At 63.6% G+C, this 22434-nt stretch overlaps 1 protein-coding gene and 1 long non-coding RNA gene across 3 annotated transcripts in view; one reads left to right on the top strand and one right to left on the bottom strand.

The window, feature by feature from the left end:
• Nucleotides 1–16320, top strand: part of PAK4 (p21 (RAC1) activated kinase 4) — a 36249-nt gene extending 19929 nt beyond the window's left edge. The window contains exons 2-10 of one of the 2 annotated variants that reach the window (XM_081273830.1): nucleotides 5672–5745; nucleotides 6793–7030; nucleotides 9534–9992; nucleotides 10160–10597; nucleotides 12007–12140; nucleotides 12627–12753; nucleotides 13681–13806; nucleotides 14900–15034; nucleotides 15428–16320. In XM_081273830.1, the coding sequence (XP_081129956.1) occupies nucleotides 6827–7030; nucleotides 9534–9992; nucleotides 10160–10597; nucleotides 12007–12140; nucleotides 12627–12753; nucleotides 13681–13806; nucleotides 14900–15034; nucleotides 15428–15583 (1779 nt within the window). In that variant the 5' untranslated portion in view covers nucleotides 5672–5745; nucleotides 6793–6826 and the 3' untranslated portion in view covers nucleotides 15584–16320. The remainder of the gene's footprint in view (nucleotides 1–5671; nucleotides 5746–6792; nucleotides 7031–9533; nucleotides 9993–10159; nucleotides 10598–12006; nucleotides 12141–12626; nucleotides 12754–13680; nucleotides 13807–14899; nucleotides 15035–15427) is intronic. The other variant, XM_081273831.1, reaches the window with a different exon arrangement.
• On the bottom strand, nucleotides 253–3707 carry LOC308637955. The gene is made up of 4 exons (XR_014019712.1): nucleotides 2616–3707; nucleotides 2118–2270; nucleotides 1455–1722; nucleotides 253–1182 (listed from the first exon to the last, which is right to left on the bottom strand). It is a non-coding gene; the product is annotated as an uncharacterized lncRNA (long non-coding RNA).
• Nucleotides 16321–22434: the final 6114 nt, after the last annotated feature.

The raw sequence follows: 22434 nt of genomic DNA, 5'->3' as shown, positions 1-22434 counted from the left end.
GCGGGGGCTGGCAGGTAAAGGAAGCACCGTCTCTATTCAGCCACGCTGTGTCCTGTGCCCTCCTGTGCTGGGCAGGGATGGGGACACCAAGCGACTCAGGTGGCTGAAGCCCTGCTTTTGGAAGGGAATAACCTGCCCTGGGAGGGCGGCCTGTCGTCGTCCTTCTTCACCATGGAGGGCTGAGGCGAGCATGTGCCTGCGGGCAGCCGGGCCTAGCCGGGCCTGGCCGGTCCTGCGCTCTGTGATGTTCTACGGGCTGTACTTGTGTCATCTCCATTTCTGTCCAAACATCCCCATGAGGTAGGGACTGTCATTACTCCGAATCTGCAGATGAGAGCACTGAGGCCCAGAGAGGTTGAGTGATTTGTCCCAGGGACACACAGCTTGGGATGGTAGAGTTGGTACCTGAGTTTGGGTGGTTTGCTCTTAGCCACTCGCAATCCCCTGGACCAGCCCTGTGCTGGGCAGTGGCCAGATAGTAGGTCCTGTCCTCGTGGAGCTACCGTCCATTGGTGGAAGCAGGTATCCATCAAAAGACCACGTGACACACGGACAGTGCCAGCTGGGACGGATGGCCACTCAGAGATGGCAAGGTATGGGGCAGTTGGAGGGTCAAGGAGGGGGCAACTGGGGGCCCAGGCCAAGTGCACAGTGTATGAAGGCACTGGGGGGGGGGCAGTGCTGCCTCTGGGCTCTCCCGATGACCAGCTTCCCAAGGTGAGGGCACCTCTGGGGCTGTGTCGCTGTGACCTGTCCCCGTGTGGCCGCTGATGGGTTCTCGAGGCCTCTCTGTGGCCCGCCTCCTGCCCTCTTAGCTAGAGCCCTGGCCACGAGGCTTGGGTGAGGTTATGAGGCTCCCTGCAGGGGGACAGCCTGGGTTGGTCACAGTGGGCACGGATGGCAGTGTTGGGCACACACACCGGGCTCTTTGCTGAATCCCGAGGCATCAACGTCCGACTCTGAGGTGGAGTGGAAGAGCGGCCTTGGGGACTCCTGCCGGCCCTGTCCCTCCTCTCCCTGCTCCTCCTCGGGTTCAGGACTCCTGTTGGCAATGGCGTCAGTCTTTGTCCCCAGGTCTTTACTGAGAGCTGCTGGTGCCAGGTGTTGCTCAGGTTGCCAGGACCCATGCTCCCCTGGGGGGTCCGGGGAAGGGCCCACGTGTGACACCCTGTGGCAAGTGCCCTGGGGAAATAGCAAGTGGACCCCAGCTTTGTCGAGAGTTGGGCTGGGCTCCTGAGGACCATATGGCCAGCAAGGGGAGTCGCAGCTCTGGGCAGAAGGGACAGTGGATACGCCATAGGCTTTGGCGTGGCCAAGGGGGGAGGCCCTGGTGGCCAGAGCAGAGCAGTGGGGGGCCAGGTGCAAAGGCGGAGCCCCAGGAGGAGGGGAGCAGGGGGATTTGGTCCCTTTGTTGACGGCCAGCTCCCTGTCCCCAGGCAGCGTTCCCATCTCACCTGGTCATGTGGGGAGTTGTCTCTGCTCATGTCCCATGAGCCTCTGGGTCCTTCCTCGGGAGCGGAGCGAGCCCCGATTTCCCCTGCTGTGGTGTCTCCCTGGGGAAGGGGTGGAGCCCACCTCCCTGGGCTCTGCCCCTTGTCCCCTGCGGTGCCTCTGCTGCCCTCCCCAGCTCAGTAGTCATGACTGTCGTGGAGTCGACGGGTGGGCGTGTCGGGGTCTTGTGCATAGAGAAGGTGGGGGCGTGTGGTCCTGCACCTGAGGACCCTGGGGAGGGGGAGGGGGCAGATGTGGCGGGGAGGGAGGGTGGGGGAGATGTGGCGGAGGGAGTGGCGTGGCTGGGGTGGGGTGGTGAGGAGCCGTGGGGGCTGCAGAGGGAAGCCAGACCCCCCACCCCCGCTGGTCAGCCCTGGCGGGAGCCGTCCTTCCTCCCAAAACCAGTGGTGGACATGATGGCCGGGGCAGGCCTCTGTGCAGGTGGGGGCCAGCGAGCACTTCCTCCCTGGCTCTCCCTCCCAGGGTTTCACGTTGGTGACTAGGAAAGGGTGTCTGTGACTCTGGCTGTGTCCCCTGGGCTTGCCATGGGCCCAGTTCCACTTGGGTCAGCCTGGAGGGCAGGCCGGAGGGTTCCTGGCCACACGTGTGCGCACGGGCACACACACACCAGGCGGCTTCGTCACACCGGGAGCTTGTTCTTCCCCCAGGCTGCACAGTGACGGAGCCTGGGCAGTGTGTCACTTTCCTCTCGGAAGCCGAGCAGGTGAGGGGCCACTGGAAACGGCCGCCGCCGCTGGGCCGGGCAGGAGCCGCTGGGGCTGAGGAAGGCGAGAGGTTTTCGTTGACGTGAGCACTTTCCGTGGTCCAGGGACACGTGTGCCTCATGTTCAGGATCGATCAAACACGACTTCAGGGGCACCTGTGCCTGTCCTCTGGTCTCTTCCCGGGGTCCCTGGGTCGCTCTCTGCCCCTGGGTCCCCAGGTCCCTCCTGACTGTCCAGTGCCCTGGCCCTGTCTGCGGTGGCCGGGGGAGGTGCAGCAGGCGCAGGTGCCAGGCCCTTCTCCGCTGTTGCCCAAGCGCCTGCAGGGGGGTGGGGGGACAGCATCTAGGTGTCTGTGTTGCTGGAAGCAGGGTGGGACAGTCCTTGTTCTCCGGAGCTGACCTTCGAGGGGAGAGGTGGACACAGAAGACTCACAGCCCCGCTGCACACGCTCACCGTCACCCCACGTGGCCAGTGTGGCAGGGGACGATCTGCAGAGGGTGACAGGACGGGACGTCTGAGTGTAGACCTGTGGGGGGGCAGGTGGGCAGCGGAGAGTCAGGGGCGGCCCTGCAGGGGCACTCGCTGCGCACCCGGGCACGGTGACCATGTGGCGAGCAGAGCGAGCGCAGGCAGGGGTGGCAGGAGGGCAGTGGGTGACGGGCAGGCCCTGCAAGGACCGTGGCCCCAGGAAGCAAAGGGCTTGAGGCAGCTCATCTGGAGTGAACTAGACGGCCCAGAGCCAGCTCTGCTCGATGGCTTTAGAGAAGGACTTCACCTCTGTGAGCCTCAGTCTCCACATCTATAAAATGGGACCCAGAGTGGCCACTGAACCCAGGTGCAGGTGGCCTGTGAGCTCCGCCTGGGCACTGAGGTGCGGGTCCCCTCGTGGTGACCCCACGGTGCCAGGCACAGAGCTGGGCCCAGAGAGCTACAGCGGCCGTCCTGTCTCTCTGCTGCTGCACACACTGGGCTGGAGGCCGAAGAGGCGAGAAACAAAAAAGGGAGGGAAGGGCCGGAGCCCTGCTGCGTGCTGCTCCCCACACTCCTCAGGACAGGACAGCCAGGGAGGAGGTGGGGACCCCTGGAGGGACCAGGGCCCAGAGGCAAAGTGAGGTCTGGGCATAGAGCAGGCAGGGAGGGAGGGGGCGTGGCCAGGGCTGGCCGGAGGGGATGGTAGCCGGCCTGCAGCCTTGGCAGGACAGGCAGGGGGAGCGCAGCCTCTGCCCGCTGGCTGGTTCACATCCCGGCTGCCTCTCCCTGGGCGCCCTGGATGGGGGGTTCTGCTCTCCGGGCCTCAGTTTCTGCATTTGAGGATCAGGGTGTGTCTTAGGCTGGCCACGAGGACAGACTCGGATTAGGCCCGAGAGCAGTGCCCACACAAGCTGACCTCCGCCAGCGGCCACCGCCGACTCCCACAGCTGGTGCAGCTGCAGGTTCAGGGTCAGAGGGGCCAGAGGTCTGTCCTGCCTCCCTCGCTGTCCCCTGGGCACGTGGGCTGTCCTGGCTGCCTTTTTCCTTGTCTCTGGCGTGGGCTTGTACTGTCCCCTTCTTCCTCCTGGGTCAGACTCATGGGCTAAATGAGGGGCGTGGCTGAGACCTTGGGAGAGGCCCAGCTGCTCAGCCCGGGTGCCTGGCGCTGAGCGCTGTCTGTGTGCAGCTTGTCCTGGCTCTGGCCCCGCGGACTCGGGCAGGCCTCAGCGCCTGCTTCCCTGTGTTCAGGGGGAGAACAGGCTGGACGTGGACATCCTAGGACTCGCTCGGGTGGCGCCTCGGAACTGCTCCAGGGAGCAGCGCCGTCATCGCTGCCTGCTGATGGGGGAGCCAGCGCAGGCCCCAGAGCTGCCTGGGACGGTGCTGGAGCTCCCTGGACATGGCGGGCCAGGTCCACCCTCCACGGGGGCAGTGAGGTCGCCCTGCCACTAACAGCAAGCCAGCTGCGGGCGCTCAGCCACCGACTCATGTTCCCAGCGGGCTGCGGACCCGCCCCTGCACCCCTGCCCACGAGGCCAGGCGCTGGCCAGGACTGCAGTGCCTGGAGCCGGCTGGGTGGGGCTCCCATGGTCATTATAAACACGGCCAGTTCCTCTGTTTGTCCTGTCCTCGGGGCTGTGCCCAGAGGAAAGGGGTGGCCCAGGCAAATATCCGGAGGTGTGCCCCTCTGCCCCTTCCCCACAGGGGCACATGAGGCTGTAGCCTGCAAGGTGGCTTGGGGGTGTATGCAGGGGCTGTGGGGCAGCGGGAGGCAGGCCACCCGGACAGCCCCGCGCTCCTGGTCCTGGGTTCCTCTTATCTCAGTATCTGCTCCTCCCCCCCTGGGTTTAGTGAGGGGTCTCGGCTGACCCTGTGCCCTTAGCCGGCAGAGGCCGTGGGAGCCGCCTTCGTGCCCGACAGTGGGAGAAGGAGCTGATAAACAACACGGAAAGTTCAAGATGAAGAACAGGCTGCACACGGAAGATGGGGAGGTCACGGGACACGGAGCAGGAACTAGAGTGCCCTGTGTGGGATGGGGTGGGGACTTTCAAGGTTGTAGGGACAACCCTGGGAGCCAGGACTAGAGACCTAGAGTTGAGCCAGGGAGCAGAGAGCGGCCAGGGCCACCAGGCAGACCAGGGGTGCATGGCTGGAGGACAGATGGACAGTGTTCAGGGCTGGGGAGAGACTGCGCAGGGGCTTGCTGACCCTCCTGGGGTCAGAGAGGGGGCTGGGGTGGAAGTGGAGGGTGCCCTGTCCGCCCAGGTCTGCTTACCACACACCCAGGCCCTGGAACCCAGGGCCAGCAGAGAAACAGAGCCAGTGGGGGAACCCTGGCCAGGCCTGGCTCTGGCCACCTCTGGCCTTTATGGACCAGTTGAGACAGGTTGGCTGCCTGTCCCCACCCGCTTCCCACTGGGCTCCTGCTGCCAGACCGGTTCCCCTGGTTGGCTCTCCAGGACGGCCTTCTCTGGCCAGGGCTGGCCGTCTCCCCCTTGGAGCTGCACTCAGGAGAGGAGCCCAGGAGCCAGAGAGCCAGGCCTGGGGTGGGGGCGTGTGGCCGCAGACCCTCTGCAAGTACCCTCTCCCTAGGCCATGAGATGGTGCCACCCTGCGCCCACTACTGTCAGGCACTGGGAGCCAGCTGGGAGCAAGACGGAAGTCCTCCTGGAGTGTCGCTCCTCACCCTGCTCCTCCACTCCCACAGCCCCTCTCTGTCCAGAAGCCCCCCTCAGCCCGCACTGTCCCTCCCTGGCTGCTCCAGCTCCCTGGATCCCAGCTCTGACCACTCTGAGTTGTCTTTTTTGGGGGCCAGAACTTTTTGCCCCATAGAGACAACCCCATGAGGTCAGAGACTGTCCAGGTCACCACTGTGTTCCTGCTACCAGCCAGCAAAGAGCTGGGCACAGAGGAGGCCCGTTGTCGAGTTCCTGAACAAGCGGACGGATGGATGGACAGACGGACATTTTCTCCCTGTTTTACAGATGAGTCATCCGAAGCCCCGAGAAGGCACATCACCTGCCCTTGGGCACTTCTAGCCCAGCCACCCTCAAACCAGGTCTGTGTAACCCCAGGGCCCATGTATTAGGGCATGGGGTGGGGCCCACGGCAAGTGGCAGTGCCTGGAGCCCTCCTCCCACAGGCACCTGCACGGCCTTCCAGTACTTGATGTCACTGTGCCCAGCCCTGAGCTGGGCACGTTGTTCACTCATTCATTCCTCACAGCGCCCTGTGGGATTGGCCAGCGCTTAGAGGGGTTCAGTCACTCACCCAGGGTCACAGGTAGCAAATGGCAGAGAGATTTGTGCTCCGGACACCTGGCTTCTCTGCCATCCTTTTGAGGGCTCCTGTAGGGTGCCACCATCACCCTCCCCTTGGGGGCCCCATGACAAGTTCCAGACCCTAAAGACAGGTTCGTGTCACAGTGAGCCCTGCCCGGCACCCTGCCTGTCTGTGGCTGTGGGTGGAGTCGTAGCTGAAGGTGGGCAGCAGCTGGAGCCCAGGGTCAGGGCCCGGCCAGCAGGGTCGGGGCGATGGCTGAGCACTCAGAACACGCTAGGCCTGGGTGGGACCCTGAGGAGATTGGGCAGCCAGGCCTGGCCCTGGCCCTCATGTCTGTTGGAGGGGGTGATGGAAACATCGAGCAGGGGACACGAGAAGCAGCACCAGACTTTTCACAAGTTAAACCATCGCTGGGACAGGGTGGTTTTACTTGGGGTGGGGAAGGATTCACTGAGCACTCAGTGCTGAGGAGGAGGGGTGTGGGGTGCCGGGCAGGGCGCCCAGGCAGAGGACAGCTGCCCAAAGACACTGATGGGTGAGGGAGGGCGCCCCGAGGTGAGAATGGAGAGTACTGGGGCGATCATGGGCCACGGAGGGCTGCGGGGCTCTTCCCATTGACCCCAAGCAGGGAGAGCTGCCGGGGGCTGCGAGCGACAGGGCTGTGCGTGACCTCCGAGTGCTGGACAGACCCAGGGCCGGGGGCCTGGAGGAGACTGCTGAGGAGAGGCTGCAAGGGACCCAGGCAGAGGAGAGGGAGCATCGGGCAGGTGTGGGCAAGCCCCACTGGCCCCTGGCCCGCCACTACCAGCATGTCCTCCCGCAGGTGCCCTGGTAGAGGAGCCTGAAGCCACGGCGCCATGTTTGGGAAGAGGAAGAAGCGGGTAGAGATCTCGGCACCATCCAACTTCGAACACCGCGTCCACACGGGCTTCGACCAGCAGGAGCAAAAGTTCACGGGGCTGCCCCGCCAGTGGCAGAGCCTGATCGAGGAGTCGGCCCGCCGGCCCAAGCCCCTCATCGACCCCGCCTGCATCACCTCCATCCAGCCCGGGGCCCCTAAGGTACACCGCCGCCTGCCACCGCCTCCCCGACCCCCACATCCCGGCCCAGTACTGGCCTCCCCACCCCCACCCACTTCCCTGCTTCCCCACCCAAAGCCCTTACTGGTCCACTGGCCTCCAGGCTCTGTAATCCTGTCCCCAGTGCCAGTCACCCAACTGCCAGCCTGCCCAGAGCCCCTTGGCAGTGCGGGGACAGGCCTGCTCCCAGGCAGTGACCAGCACCAAGTGGTCTGGGCTGGGATAGGGCACACAGAGGAGGCCCGGACGCAGGCCTGAGGGTGAGCGGCTCAGAAGGGCGAGCTACGGGCTGTGGAGGAGGCGGGCAGGTGCCCGGGAGGCCTGGGGGGCTTTCGCGTTTCCTGGGCTTTTCTGCCATCTTGAGCACAGCGACCAGGCTGGGGTTGGAGCTGGGACGTGGCTTCAGCCTGTACTCTGCCCCTTGACCCCACCCCCATGTGGAGTTTAGGAATTATGGTCCTGGTGGCCCGGGGGTGGCCAGGCTGGCCTTGGGGTGCAGAGTGTCTAGTGAGGCCACTCTTCATCCAAGGGTGATGGGACCCACAAGGGCTGCAGGCCGGGGCACTATAGCCAGCGGGTGGAGATGGGCACGCCTGTTGCTCGGCAGACTGGCGCCCTGGCAGGCCGGTGGCTGACTCATCCTCCCCCAGTGCCCTGGCGGGGAGGAGGCCGAGGTCATAGGGTTGATCGTGGACAAAGTGCTGGGCCTCAGTCTGGGGCCGCTGGGGCGCTCGTGGCCCTGCAGGGTACTGACTGCTGTGGCCTCTTTGCCCCTGCTTCGAAAGCAGGGTTCACGTCCAGAGCTGTGTTTGGGCTTCTCCTGCCACACACCAGCCACAGCCCAGTGGCGGCCACCTCTGTCTTCTGTGCCCACACTGCCCCTGTGGCACTCCAGGCCCTCCCTGTGGCCACTGTGTGCAGGCAGGGCCCAAACTAGCTGCCTCTGCTAGCCAGGAGCCCCGCCAGGAAGGGGCGCCTGTCTTAATTCATACAAAGGTGACCCTCAGTCCAACACTGTCCTCAGGCCCCACAGGCTTTGTGTTGGCTGCCCTGGGCCAGGAGTCCCCACGCCCCCAGGGGCCTCTTGGCCCCCTTCCAACCCTGCTGCCCAGCCACACCCTGCGTCTCGGGAGGCCAGGCTTCCAGGCTGGAGCTCAGACTCAGGAGGCAGGGGCAGCAGCAGGCCACCAGGGGCTGTTTTTTGCACATTAGAGGAAGTCCTGGGCCCCTGTCCCTGCTGCCAAAGACCCACAGCAGTGGTAGAGCCCTCCCCCAGCAGGTCCCATGGTTGGCTCCTGTGGCCTCTTCCCACTGGGCTGCTGCGTCTGCTGAGCACCTCTGTGTGCCACGCAGCTCGGGGGCCCAGATGTCGCGGGACTGGAAACTGATGGGAGAAAACGGTCACTGCCCTAGGAACGTGGCACGTGGCAGAGCCCTGCAGTGGACAGGTGTGCTCCTACTGCACTGAGGTCAGCCCCTGAGAAAAAGAACCCAGGGAGAGGCGGGAGGTGGGAGCTGGCGTTCTAGACTTCAAGGGGCTGGGGTCAGCCGAACCTGAGAAACCCAGTTTGAACAGAGACCTGAAGGGTGGGAGGGGAGAGGCCATGGCTCCCTGGGAGATGTGGGGCCCAGGTCGAGGGACAGCAGGTGCAGAGCCCTGAGACTTGCACCTTGTACGGGGCTTGAACCCTGAGGCGCTTAACCACTGAGCCGCCTCCCCAGTCCATTTTATTTTTTATTTTGAGACAGGGTCTCCCTAAGTTGCTCAGGCCTCACAGAGTTCCTTAAGGCTGGCCTTGAACTTGGGATCCTCCTGCCTCAGCCTCCCAGGCTTCGGGGATAACAGGCGTGGCCATCATGCCCAGGGTGTCTGCAGCTTAGCGGGTGTGGGAGAGCCCTGAAGGCCATAGCTCTGCCTGAGGGGAGGCAGGTGGTGGCCGCGGGCTGCGTTTGTATTTGCCATGCGGCACCCAGGGCCCCCTTCCCTGCAGTTTGGGCCCAGGCATGTCCACTGTCCCTGCACCCCACCTCTGGCCTCCAGGGGAGCAGAGAGCTGGTTTGGGGGAAATGACCCTGGCAGTCTGTAGAGGAGACGTGCCCAGCTGGGCCCTGGGCACAGCGTCCTGTCACTCACAGCCTTTCAGAGCTGACGATGGGGCGGGTGGCTCCCTCCTTCCACCAGAGCAGGACTCTTCCCGCCCGGGGAGCCAGATGAGGGGTTGCCACCTAGGGGTGCCATCCATCCTGGCTCTGGGGCGACAGCTGGGCCCTGGCGAATGCTCCTTCCGCTCCCTCCTGCCCTGAAGTGTGGTGGGGGAGGGCCCAGCCCCCTCCCCCGCCCTCCCGTCCCCCTCCATCACCCCCTGGCATTTCTTCATTGCGTCTCTGTCTTGTCTCTGTGTTGTGTCGTCCTGTCTGTCGGATGCACTTCCTGTGTCCCCTCCTCCTTGCCTGGCCCCCACCCTGCCATTGCCCGGGACCCCAGACCATCGTGCGGGGCAGCAAAAGTGCCAAGGATGGGGCCCTCACGCTGCTGCTGGACGAGTTTGAGAACATGTCGGTGACACGCTCCAACTCCCTGCGGAGAGACAGCCCGCCACCCCCCACCCGTGCCCGCCAGGAAAATGGGATGCCCGAGGAGCAGGCCACCCCAGCCAGAGGGGGCCCAGAGAAGTCTGGTGGCCGAGGCCGGGTCACTGGCCGCAGCGAGGCAGGGGGCAGCAGTGGTGACAGGCGGCGGGTGGGGCCCGAGAAGAGGCCCAAGTCTTCCAGGGAGGGCCCAGGAGGGCCCCCGGAGTCCTCCCGGGACAAACGCCCCCTCTCCGGGCCTGACGTCGGCACCCCCCAGCCTGCCAATCTGGCCAGTGGGGCGAAGCTGGCGGCCAGCAGGCCCTTTAACACGTACCCACGGGCCGATACGGACCACCCGCCCCGGGGTGCCCAGGTAACCTGTCCCCCACTGTCCCCTGCCCCTTGCTTCCCCCTCCCCGCCTGCCAGCCCCAGCCCAGGCCCAGCCCCTGTGCGTCACTCATCCTGACCACCATGTGTCTGTCCCTCAGCTCGGAACAGAGCCGCGCTGGCCCCTCAGCCCCCTCTCTCTTCTGTTTCAGGGAGAGCCTCACAGCAAGGCCCCGAACGGGCCCTCGGCAGGGGGCTTGGCTGCCCCCCAGTCCTCCTCTTCCCGGCCTCCCACCCGAGCCCACGGCACCCCCAGCCCTGGCGTGCTGGGCCCCCACGCTTCCGAGCCCCAGCTGGCCCCTCCGGCCCGCGCCCTCGCCACCCCCGCCGGGCCCCCTGCTGCCGGGCCCCCTGGACCCCGCTCACCCCAGCGGGAGCCACAGCGAGTGTCCCATGAGCAGTTCCGGGCCGCCCTTCAGCTGGTAGTGGACCCCGGGGACCCCCGCTCCTACCTGGACAACTTCATCAAGATCGGGGAGGGCTCCACGGGCATCGTGTGCATCGCCACCGTGCGCAGCTCCGGCAAGCTGGTGGCCGTCAAGAAGATGGACCTGCGTAAGCAGCAGAGGCGCGAGCTCCTGTTCAACGAGGTGGGTGGCCGGGCTGCAGCCAGGCCTCGGGACAGGGCCGGGCCGGGCAGGGAGGGTGCCTCTGGGTGGAGTGCCCGGGGGCCACAGCCTCGGCTCTCTTCCCAGCTCTTCCCCTCCTGCTCCTTGCACCAGCCACCTCCCCGCTGGAGGGTTCTGTCTCCTGGAGGGTTCTGTCTCCGCCCTAACAGCGCCTACCCTCCGTCCCAGTGTGCCTCCCAGCCTCAGGGGAGGTCCTAGGGACCCCTGAGGCCCTCCCTCAGTGTCCTCTGGGCCTTGTCACCCATCAGGGTCCACCTGGCTTTCAGATCATCCCCTCAGGCCTGTTCCTCCTCTGGTTCCCTGTCTCCAGGAGGCCCCACCACCCCTTCTGTCTCTAGGATAGCGCCCTGGACTCTCTTTGTCCTCCACCCATGTCTCTATGCAGCCTCCCCTCTTGGACATCCCCTAAACAGTCCCCATAAAAGAGCCCAGGGGGGCCAGATGCACTGGCGCATGGCTGTCATCCCAGCAGGTCAGGAGGCTGAGGCAGGAGGATCCCAAGTTCAAAACCAGCCTCAGAATTTATTGAGGCTCTAAGCAACTCAGTGAGACCCTGTCTCAAAATTGTAAAAGATTTTTTTTTTAAATCAGGCTGGGGTGTGGGTGTGGCTCAGTGGTTAGCATCTCTGGGTTCAATCCCTGCCCCCCCCCCAACAAATAGCCAGGGGTGTTTGCCGTGTGGGCCAGCCACGTCCCGCTCTGCTGCACAGACCCTCACAGCGCCCGTCCCCGTGCTCTCAGGTGGAGCCCTGGCCCTTCACTGTCCCTTGAGGTCCTTTTTGATCCGGCCCCAGTGAGGCGCCTGGTCTGTCCAGCTTCCTGCTCTGGCTCTCGTGGCCTCTTCCACAGGCAGCTCCCGGCTCAGCCCCCAGAGTCTGGGTAGGAGAAGTGTCCCCCTCTGACGCAGGATTCCTCAGAGGAGCTCAGGTTGGGGGTCGTGGGGACAGCCCCTGTCCTCCTGTCTCTGCGTTTCCTGGCTCTCCCTGGAACCCACCCTGTGCTCCCTGAACCCCGCCTGCCCATCCCCTGTGGGCAGGGTCCCCGCAGGCCCTGCTTCCCCTTGCGGCCTCTCGCTCCCCCGCACGTGCGTCTTGTTCACCTCAGGCTGCGGGGCTCGCCCGTCCCTCTCCAGCGCCAGCCTGGTGGTCAGGGCCCGCCACCGCTCGCCCAGGCGGGAATGGAGGACGGGGTCAGAAGGCCAGGTGGTGCATGGGGTGAAGGGTCGGCCCCCCCAGTGGAGGTGTCGGGCCTCCACCTGGCTTTAAGGCTGCTCGGGTTGGGTAGCGGGGAAGGCCACAGTAACCGGTGAGCAGAAGTGGGGTGGAACCTCCCGAGGGGACGCTGCGCCCTGCCTCACGGACACCCCCCAGGTGGTGATCATGCGGGACTACCAGCACGAGAACGTGGTGGAGATGTACAACAGCTACCTGGTGGGCGACGAGCTCTGGGTGGTCATGGAGTTCCTGGAGGGCGGCGCCCTCACCGACATCGTCACCCACACCAGGTACGCGGGTGGCCGCACCCTGGCTGACCACCAGCCTGCTGGCTCCCAAGCTCCCCTTCACACCCCCCTCCCGTGACAGGGTCACGTCCCCCTAGATAGGATGGGTAAGGCCACATCTCAGCCAGCAGTGCCATGAGCCCCAGCCTGGGTCCCTGTCTTCTTAGATTCTTCCCCGTCCCCACTCAAGGCAGGTCTGTGTCCCCCATTGACTGGGATTGTGTCTTCTCAGATCCCCCCACCCATACCCCAAGTCAGGGCCGTGTCCCTCTCAGACCCCCGAAGCAGGGCCCTGTCTGCTCCTCGCCCACTGCCCCCTCGCTCCTTGCCCCTCACCCCCTTGCCTCTCACCCACTGCCCATTGCCCCTCGCTCCTCGCCCCCTCGTCCCTTGCCCACTGCCCCCTCGCTCTTCGCCCATTCACCCAGTGCCCCTTGCCCACTGCCCCCTGCCCCTGGCTCCCTCGCCCACTGCCCCTCGCCCCCGCAGGATGAACGAGGAGCAGATCGCTGCTGTGTGCCTGGCCGTGCTGCAGGCCCTGTCTGTGCTCCACGCCCAGGGCGTCATCCACCGGGACATCAAGAGTGACTCGATTCTGCTGACCCACGATGGCAGGGTGAGGAGGCGGGTGGCCAGGTGCTGGTGCTCCCCCACCTCTCCCCAGGTCCCCTCTGTCATTGGGGACACGTGCTGACCCTCAGTTCAGGGCTGTGAGGAGCAGTAAGCTGATCTGTTTCCCGTGGAATAGTCCAGACCTGGGCCCAGGGGCAGGCGCCTAGACTGACAGGGGGCCTCGGCCAGGTGCTTCTGCCTCCGCTGAGCAGCTCAGTCCAGCCCCGGCGGGCCGTGGGCGCCCAGCCATCGCCCTGCCGTAGACAGAGGTTCAGAATCCAGGGCAGTACCCAGAACTTGTATATAACTCAAGGGGGACGCCATTGTCCTCGGGTAAGGGAGCCCGAGGTCCCTCGTGTTCCTGCGAAGGCAGGGGGTGCGCGGTTTTCACGGAGCCCGAGGCGGAGAACCCCAGGCTCTAGACAGGTGTGTTTGGGAACGTCCATGAGCCTCCTGAAATCGCAGGCTCCCCCCGAGAGCGTGTTTTCTGGAAAGATCTAGATACCCTCAGTAGTCGGGAGGGGCCCAGCGTTCCGGACCCTTGGTTCTGGGGTCTTGGCTGTTGCCGAGGCAGGCTGTGTCTGTCTTTCTGTCTCCACCACGCCTACGCGCGTTCACGCGCGCGCGCGCACACACACACACACACACACACTGGGGCACAGTGTGTTGCTTGTCCCCATCCCCACCCGGCCTTTGGTATGTGCAGGACTCAGGCGACTTCCCTTTAGAGCCCCAGGGCACCTGGTGTCCCCTACAGAGTTTGTTGGTTCCAAGATGAGAGACCCCGAGGGCTCCACAGGGGTCAGCTGCAGACCCCGGCTCTCACCTCTGGGCTGTGCCTTGGCATCAAGGTGTCCAGGGCAAGGAGAGAGCCTGGCGGGCCCCTCTGCTGCCCCCAAGGCCACGCCCTGACCTGGCTCTCTGTCCCCAGGTGAAGCTGTCAGACTTTGGGTTCTGCGCCCAGGTGAGCAAGGAGGTGCCCCGGAGGAAGTCGCTGGTGGGCACACCCTACTGGATGGCCCCGGAGCTCATCTCCCGCCTTCCCTACGGGCCAGAGGTGAGCGCAGTAGCCCAGCTGTCCTGGTGACATTTGCAGCACAGCCCTGGTGCTGGGCTGAGGAGACCAGTCTGGGCAGTGGTCACAGGGACGGTGCAGGGGAAGAGGGCGGATGCGTGTTCTCGTCGTTGGTGGAGCTCTGGTTCTGGGCCAGGCCCGGGGCCTGGCAGTGGGAACAGAATGCTGGCAGAAGTGGTCACTGTGGGAAGGGGCCGCAGCTGTGGGAGTTCACAGTGGGGAAGCCCGATCTGGCTTCAGGGAGCCCAAGTGCCCTCATGGCCACTCTCGGTGTACTGAGGGGCCCCTCCCCTTGGAGAGGGCAGACACTCTCCAGCCCATCCCGCTGCCAGCCCTGGCCTGTGTCCCCCCCTTGCCCTGGCCTGTGTCCCTCCCGCCGGTAGCTGCTTGGTGCAGGACTCCTCCCTGGTCAATCCACAGGACTTGACCCAGTGCCTGGCCAGGAGAAAGGCACCCTGGGAAGCACATGGGGGACTCAGGCTGGAGTGGGGTCACCCTGGCAGAGGAAGCTGGTGTGACTCCGAGGGGACATCTCAGAACCGTCTGAGACTGACAGAAACCCTCACAATCAGATTCAGAAAAATGTGAAGGTCATGGATCCCAGAACCGTCCCAGGCTTCCGACAGCCACCACGTGTTTGTTCCCTCCCCAGCCCTGAGTTCCTCGGGTGGCCTGTGCCTGGCACGCGCCCCCCGATGGAGCAGAGGCGGCCTCTGGGGGAGATGCTCTCCCCTGGGAGGGCCTCGCTGTTTCCTGGTGTTTCTGCTGAAGTCCCAGGACTAACTCTGGCTCAGCTTGGTCACATGCCCTGTGTCCCCACAGCTGACCCAGCAGCCTAGGTCATGGCCACATTGGGCCACAGTAGACCTGGTGCACTGAGAGGGAGGGCTCAGCGGAGGAGGCGCGAGTGCCCTTAGAGAGCAGGCGGGCAGGGCCGGGCGGGCAGACCCTCAGGAGGAAGCCATTCTGGGTCCAGGCGTCCAGGAGCAACACGGCGAGGGCAGACCAGATCCTCACCCAGGGCTTCCCACGGACTGGCCGCTCCTTCTCAGTCAGCCTGCTGTCCCTCCCCCAGGTGGACATCTGGTCACTGGGGGTCATGGTGATTGAGATGGTGGACGGGGAGCCCCCCTACTTCAACGAGCCACCCCTCAAAGCCATGAAGATGATTCGGGACAACCTGCCACCGCGACTGAAGAACCTGCACAAGGTCAGGCCCCGGCAGTGTGAGGAGCGGGTGGGACTGCGCCCCGGACAGGGCGCCCAGGGTCCCGCACCTCATCGTCCCCAGAGGTGCCGCCCAGCCGAACACGCCACGCGGCAGGGCCGGGACCTGCCCGCTCGCCCAGACAGGTCAGGCCCACTCCAGGGCCCGGCTGTGGCCTCGTCCTCCCAGATCACAGCAGTGGGGAGGAAGCGAGCCCCAGAGGCCGTGGGTCGTCACCGCCCCAGGTCAGGCTCTAACCAGGGCTTCTGGGCCCTCCCTGGTCAGCAAGTGCCGTCCGCTCATTAGAGGAGGCAAGGGAGACCTGAGGAGGTGGCAGCAGAGCTGGCCATGGGCCCGGTGCAGGGCTCTCTTGACCCTCCTCTGCCTCCCCCACAGGTGTCGCCGTCCCTGAAGGGCTTCCTGGACCGCCTGCTGGTGCGTGACCCAGCCCAGAGGGCCACGGCCGCCGAGCTGCTGAAGCACCCGTTCCTGACCAAGGCCGGGCCGCCCGCCAGCATCGTGCCCCTCATGCGCCAGAACCGTACCAGATGAGGCCAGCGCCCTGGCCCTGAACCAAAGAGCCCTTGGGTCACCCTGCCCTGCCAGAGGCCAGTAGGGCAGCGTCCCCACTCCTCCCAGCCCACGAGACACTCCGTGTGGTGCCACCTCCTCACTGGGGGCTTTGTGGGACCTACTACTGAACTCTGGTTTTGGACTTTGAAAAACACAGGGACTTGGAGCAAGTGAGGCTCCAAGGACCCCCACCCTCCGGGGCAGGCCCTCCCCTGCGTCTGTCTCCAGGACAGATGGACGGACGGATGGCGGCCCACACGTCGCTGGGAACCTGCAGCAGGGTCGCTGCAGGCGGGGACATATGGAAGGTGTGTGAGTGCGCGTGCCTGCGTGTGCACCTGACAGTCCCTCTGTCCTCAGCCCGCAGGTGGGCGTCTCTGAGACCTCGCCTGGCCTCCAGCCTCCTGAGCCATTGTGGAGGTCCATCATGAATGTCTGAGAGTGGCCTTCTCCAGAGCCCGCACCCCTGGGGCTGCAGGGGTCAGGGGGCCACCCCAGCCCCACCCCTGCAGCTCGTGACTACTGCACCAGACAGCCTCCGTTTTCTAGAGATCTATTTATATTGTCATTTTATAACACTAGCCCTGCCCCCAACTGGGGACAGATGATCCTTGTTCTGTGGGGTGGCACAGGGACAGAACCACTGCCTGAAGATCGGGTTCCTGCCCCGCCCTCCCCCGCCAAGTCAGTTTTACAATTAAAACATTTTCTTGTTTTGTGGGGTTTGTGCGTGTGGTGCCCAAGGCCCCGGCCTGGCTGCTTGGGGTGGGAAATCATGGGCAGGGGCCTGGCTGACCGGGATTTTGTGATGGTCCCCCGCCCAGGCCCCAGACAGGAGTGGGACAGACCCCGGTCCTGGAAGCAGCCCAGCAGGCTGAGTCCACGGGCCACAGCTGCCAAATGGCAGTTTCCTGGAAACTTCGAGAGTGTTTTGAGCTGACCTCACCCTCATCGTGACTACTGACGAGGCAGCAGATGAGCCAGTGACAGCAGACGGGCCACATGACAGACGGGCCAGTAGACACACGGGCTCTTTAGGGACCTGATGAAGTTGAGTGACCTGGAGCCGCCAGCCTGAGCTGCTTACTCGGCCAGCAGAGTGCGTCCCCTAAGCCGAGGGGCTGAGCCCAGTGGGCAGGCACGGAGGTGCCCACCTGCCTCCTCCCCAGCACCCAAGAGGGGGGCAGAGGCTGACAGGAGCTCCCCCTGGAGCCCAGTGGGCACCCTGGCACCAGGACCTCTGCCTGCTGGCGGGGTGGGCCGAGGTGGGTCCGCAGACCTGCCCTCCCACTGACGGGAGCCGCCGTCCCTGCGGGGCCTGCCTGGGTGTCCTGGGCGCTCACTGTTGGTGCCAGAGCTGTGCTCAGCCCGTGGAGTCCCCACTGGGACAGATTTAAGCCTGAGAGTGAGGAGCCCCCGCTGCACGAGAACCTTCTTGAGGCCCGGGGAATGGCATGTTCTGGAAAGAAGAGGCCCGAGCTGGCAAGACGAGGCAGAGACCAAGACCCAGCCAGGAGAGCCCGTGCGGGGGCTGGGGCTCCTGGGGGCACTCCTCGCCTCGCACTGAGGCCTGGCTCCGCCTCAGCCCAAAGTGGAGTGGACGGCCTTGGCCATGGGCAGTTCTGCCAGTGCCCACCACGGGCTGGGAGAAGGCTGCTGCTGCGCTGTGCGAGTTGCTCCAGAAAATAGGAGCCCAGGCAGGCGCACGCAGGCTCCCCGGTGACTGCTGGTTGGGGGGCCCTGTCACTGCAGTGGAATGACGTCCTGGGGAAGGGGAAGCTGCCACCCAGCAACCGGTGAAAACGGGAAACTGCTGCCACCCACATGCCATGCTGGGACAAGGGGCTGGTGTGGTCACTTGCAGGAACACTGGGAGGCCGCTTGCCTCTGTGTGCCCCCCCCCACCGCCTCCACCCTGGGCTTCAGGTGCCCCCTGCTGGCAGAGCCGGCTGGTCCCCCTGCGCCTCCGAGTGGCTCTCAGGCCTCAGTCTGGGCAGATCAGCCGCTCAGGGGGGAGGGTGTGAGCCTGGTGGCAGCCGCCTGGGGCCACAGGGGGCTCACTTTGCCCAAGTGTGACTGGCCAACTTCCATGAGCAACGGACGTCGACTCGGGCCAGGAGGTGCCGTGCTCAGGCCCAGGGTCCAGGCAGAGGAGCCAAGGGCGGTGACGAGGCCCCAGGTGGGCCACTTAACAGGTCAGACCGGTGCAGCAGCCTGGGAGTGTAGAAATGCAAACTCCTGGGCCCCACCCCAGGCTGAATCAGAGACTGGGCGGAGCCAAGCAGACTGTACCCCTGCCATGCTGGGGACAACACGGTGCTCTCCACTGGGCTGCATCCAGCCGTTGTCATTTTGAGACAAGTTATCGCTGAGTTGCTGAGGCTGGCCTCAAACATGTGATCCTCCTGCCTCAGCCTCCTGAGTCGCTGGGACTGCGGGTATGCGCCACCCTGCCAGCGGCAGTCTGTGGTCAAGACCTGTTCCAGTGTGGAAACCCCTGAGGTCCACACTGCTCTGGTGAGACACGGAGCCGTGTGGGATTCCCCCCTCTGAGGTGTTGGATCCCAGTGACCCTCCTTCCACCTCGTTCCTTCATTGGAACTAGCCGCTCCTCGTGGGATTCGGTACAAAAGGCCACACCACCACAAAGAGCTGGGAAAGGTGGGGCGCTCTCCTCAAGGGCTTGACCCAGAAGCAGCAGCATTTGGTGACTGGGCGCGAGGCACTTGGGAATGCAGTCTCATTCTGCACAGCCCTGTGGCCCTCAAAGCTATGGAACTGTGATTCCTCGCCTCAATGGTTCATTGAATTTTCTTGGCCTTACTGAAATTTTGACTAACAGCACAACAGAGAACGCAGAGGCAGACCAGATTCGTGCAGAAGCTTCCTAGCGGAGACCGATGGCCCACAAACCAATAGGGGAAATGTTAAGGCAGGTCGGTGGCCTGTAATCCCAGCAGCTCAGGAGGCTGAGGCAGGAGGATCGCCAGTTCACAGCCAGCCTCAGCCACTCAGACCCTGTCTCTAAAGAGCCTCTGGGTTCAATCCCCGGTACAAAAATAATCATTTATTAATAGGATTCAGAAATGGAGAAAATATTTGCAGAGTCTTACACTGATAAGACACCTTGGGGGAAATAGAGAGTGGTCCTAACAGGATGAGGGCAAAGGTGCGAAGAGGAAGTTTAGAGAAGAAAGAACCCAAGACCAACAAGGGCACGCAAAGGCGCACAGACTCGGGTCATCAGAGGAGCCCAAAGTCAGACGACCCGATGCCGATGCCGTCTCACACGGTGAGCGGTGGATCAAGTAGGCCTTGGTCAGATTAGGCACCGGACACATGCAGCTTCCTGTCACTCCAGCAGTCATCCTGGGACTTCCCAGAGCCAAGTGCAGTCTAGACACGGGGACTGTGCACGACGGTGGCCACGCAGCTTTATTTATGGGGCAGGAGCTGGACACAGCCTGTGTGCCCTTTCTGGGGACAGAGTGCAAAAATGGGGGGCTGTCCCCAGGATTCCTGTGTAGCTGCCAGAGCCAGAGACCAAGGGTGGCCTTGGGGAGGAGGGTCAGGCCAGTGAGACACAGAGGAAGTGCAAATACCAGGTCCAGGGAGTTCACATTACAAATTAAGGGCATAAACAATGGTCCTCATTTGCAAGTCAAAATACCAATTAAATACTACAGCCACCACTCTGGGGATCAAGGGAAAGAAGCCAGGGAGAAGCAACACCTCGATGGCCCATGGCCATGCTCTGGCTATTTTCTCAGCAAAGGGCACCTCCCCAAGTCTCAAGTATCAAAGGTAAAAATTATCCAGGTAAACCAGGCGAGGTGGCGCACCCCTGTCATCCTGGCAACTCAGGAGGCTGAGATTGGAGGATTGCAAGTTTGAGGCCAGCCTCAGCCTCTTGGCGAGACCCTGTCTCAAAATAAAAATTAAACAAGGACTGGGGGTTGCTTACCTAGCATGTGTGAGGCCCTGGGTTCCATCCTCAGCACCTCATAAAAATAATGAAATAAAGGTGCGCTGTTCACACACAACGACCAACGAGGTGTGTAGCCAGGAGTGAGGACAGGAGAGGGTGGATTCACCCACACTTCATGCCTCCTGGCAACACCCCACGTGTATCAGAAGACCCACTTCCCAGATGTGGAGACTGAGCCCCATGGAGAAGAAGGGCCAGGCCCTGAGTCAGGGCCAGGCCGTGGGCTGGTGGGGGTGCCTCAGCCCGGCCAGGAGCCTCGAACTCACTGATCCCCATGGCCAGACGGGGACATGGGTAGGCAAGCGGCTGAGAATCAAGGGCCACAGGGGCAGCCGCTGCCCAGGACGCTTGGCCTTGAAGGTCACCAAATGTTCTGATTTTTAATTTTTATTTTTCAAGAAATCTCCATTTCCCTGCTGAAGCCCTTAGATTTTAAAGGAACCAAATCACACAGACAGGAGCCATCGGCCACCATCAAATCCGACTGCGTCCCCGCCTCTTCTAAGCGCCTGGTTGACCTCATTCAACCCAAGTGGGCTGCACGGTGTCCCCAGGAGACGTGTCCTCCCGGGACCCAGGAGCGTGACCCTTGTGAACAGGGCCCGCAGCTGCGGCTGGGTCGGGTCTCCAGTCTCTGGGAGAGGCAAGGGATTGTCCCCACGGCTCCCAGGAGCGAGGCCCTGCTGACACCTAGATCTGCGGCTTGGGCTTCCAGGACACGGGAGCCGCGTCTGAGCCCCGTTTGTGGCCACGCGTCCAACAGCCCAGGAGACGGGAGCCCAGGACCAAGACCCTCCCTCGGCCCCTCACAGATGTCACCCAGCCAGGAAGGGGTGGGGCACTGGGCTTGGGGTCTCTGCACACACTCACCATGCCACACGGGTCACTGTGCCCTGGAGGGACCACAGTGTGGACAGGAAAGAGTCAGCTTCTCTCTTCCCCCATGGCCAGTGCCTCCATGGGCCCCGAGAGGCGACTGGGGCAGCCCAAGGAGACGCCTAGGACTGGGGGACAAGCGGGGCTCGTTCTGGGAGGTGGGACAGCTCAGCGTCCTTCTGCAGAAGCCCCGGGTCATCTTTGGAGTCCAGGGACCTCGGCAGCATCCTCCCCCCCTTCTTTCCCACCCCTCCTCTGACCCTCCACCAGGTCCTCACGGGGCTGTGGAATCTCGTCCGCGATGTGAACAGGTGACCCAAGCCCAAGGCACCAAATGCACCAGAAGGCAAAGTCGACCTTCCTCCCCCTCCTCCCCACCCCCCAGTGCCCCTCCCGAGACAGCCACTGGGAAAGAGTCCGCTGTCTCCTTCCAGAAAAGCAGCACCCACAGGAAACAGCGGACACGCTTTGCTCTGCGGGTCAGCATGCTGCCCGGGACGTCTGCGTCTTGCTTTTTCCTAACAATGCACCTTGGTGGCTGTCACTTGATGGTACCTAAAAAGCAGCCTGGCTCTTGATCGTGGCTGTGTAGTACTCCTCTCAACAGATGAACCAGGACAGATGGAAACTGTGCTGTTGACAGACACAGAAGGAGCTTGTGGCTGTCGCTGTTCTAAACGACACCACAGCAGAGATCTCACTGGCACATGATTTACCCAGCACACCTACACTTCCCTGGATGCTCACCTGCCCTGGGCCCCAGGTGATGCCTCTGGGTATCCCAGATCCCCTGTCCTTCTCTGGCTCTGACCACCCCAGTCTCCGTGTCTCTCTTGCTGTCTCTATGCCTCAGCCTGACTCTTTCCCTTTCTGTTCATCTCTTTGAGCCGGTGATGGTCGACCACCGAGCCACATCTCCAGCCCTTTTTAGTTTTTATTTAGAGACAGGATCTCACTAAATTGCTTAGGGCCTCGCTAAGTTGCTGAGGCTGGCCTCGTTTTTGCAATCCTCCTGCCTCAGCCTCCCATGCTGCTGGGATTCCAGGTGTGTTCCACCACGCCCGGCACGCAGACTCTATCTTTGACTGGCTCTGGCTCCTTCTGAATCCGTCTCTTCCTCCCCTATTGCCCTGTCCCCATCTCTGCCTCTGTCACAGCCAGCAAAGGGACAGACCTTGGCTAACCACCTGCCACCCCCAACACACAGCACTCAGCCCAGCCCACTCTGCCCCACCCCAGCCCCTTCCAATGCAGCCTCCTGTCCTGCAGCCCTGGTGGGAGCCCGGCCTGCTCCCCCAGCCTGGGCACCCGCTTCCCGCAGGCTCCGTCTTAGGGACATGCCGGCTTCTGGGGTGACGTGGGTTCTGCAGGGAAGTGGGGGAGCTGGCCCAGGTTCCCACTGGACGCTCTCCTCCCAGCCTCCTGGCCCTCCGTGCCTAGCAGGTGGAGCCGCTGGGCAAGTCTGGACCAGGACAAAGAGTGAACAAACCTGCCCCAGGCCCTGCCCTGGTGACACTGACATTCTGGCGGGATGAGCCAGATCATGATCCAGCAAACAGGTCCAGGACTCCGCGGATTTCTGGAGCACAATAAATGCAAGAAAGGACGGAGTGTGGCGACAGAGAAAAGCAGAGCTAGGAAGTCTGACTCGCCCGGGAAGACCCCTGGCCATATCTGTACATGAGGACAACCAGCAGTGCCTTAGGAAGTGACGACGGAGTGGAGATGAGGGCGGCTGTGGAGGCAGCTAGGAGAAGGCCATGCAGGCGGAGGGCAGCGTGTGCAAAGGCCCTGAGACAGGAGGGAAGCTGGAGGGCCCAGGAGCAGCAAAGAAATATGGAGCACCGTGCGCAGGACAGGGGGTACATGGGCTGCCCCAGCAGGAACCAGGGAGGACTGAAGCTCACTCCTGGGGAAATCCAAGCCTCCAAGAAGGAATGTCCTTTGCCAAGGACACTGTGATTAT

Source organism: Spermophilus citellus, assembly GCF_964194105.1.
Source record: "Spermophilus citellus genome assembly, chromosome: 18".
Lineage (NCBI taxonomy): Eukaryota > Metazoa > Chordata > Mammalia > Rodentia > Sciuridae > Spermophilus > Spermophilus citellus.
This window is presented reverse-complemented; position numbering and strand designations above follow the sequence as displayed.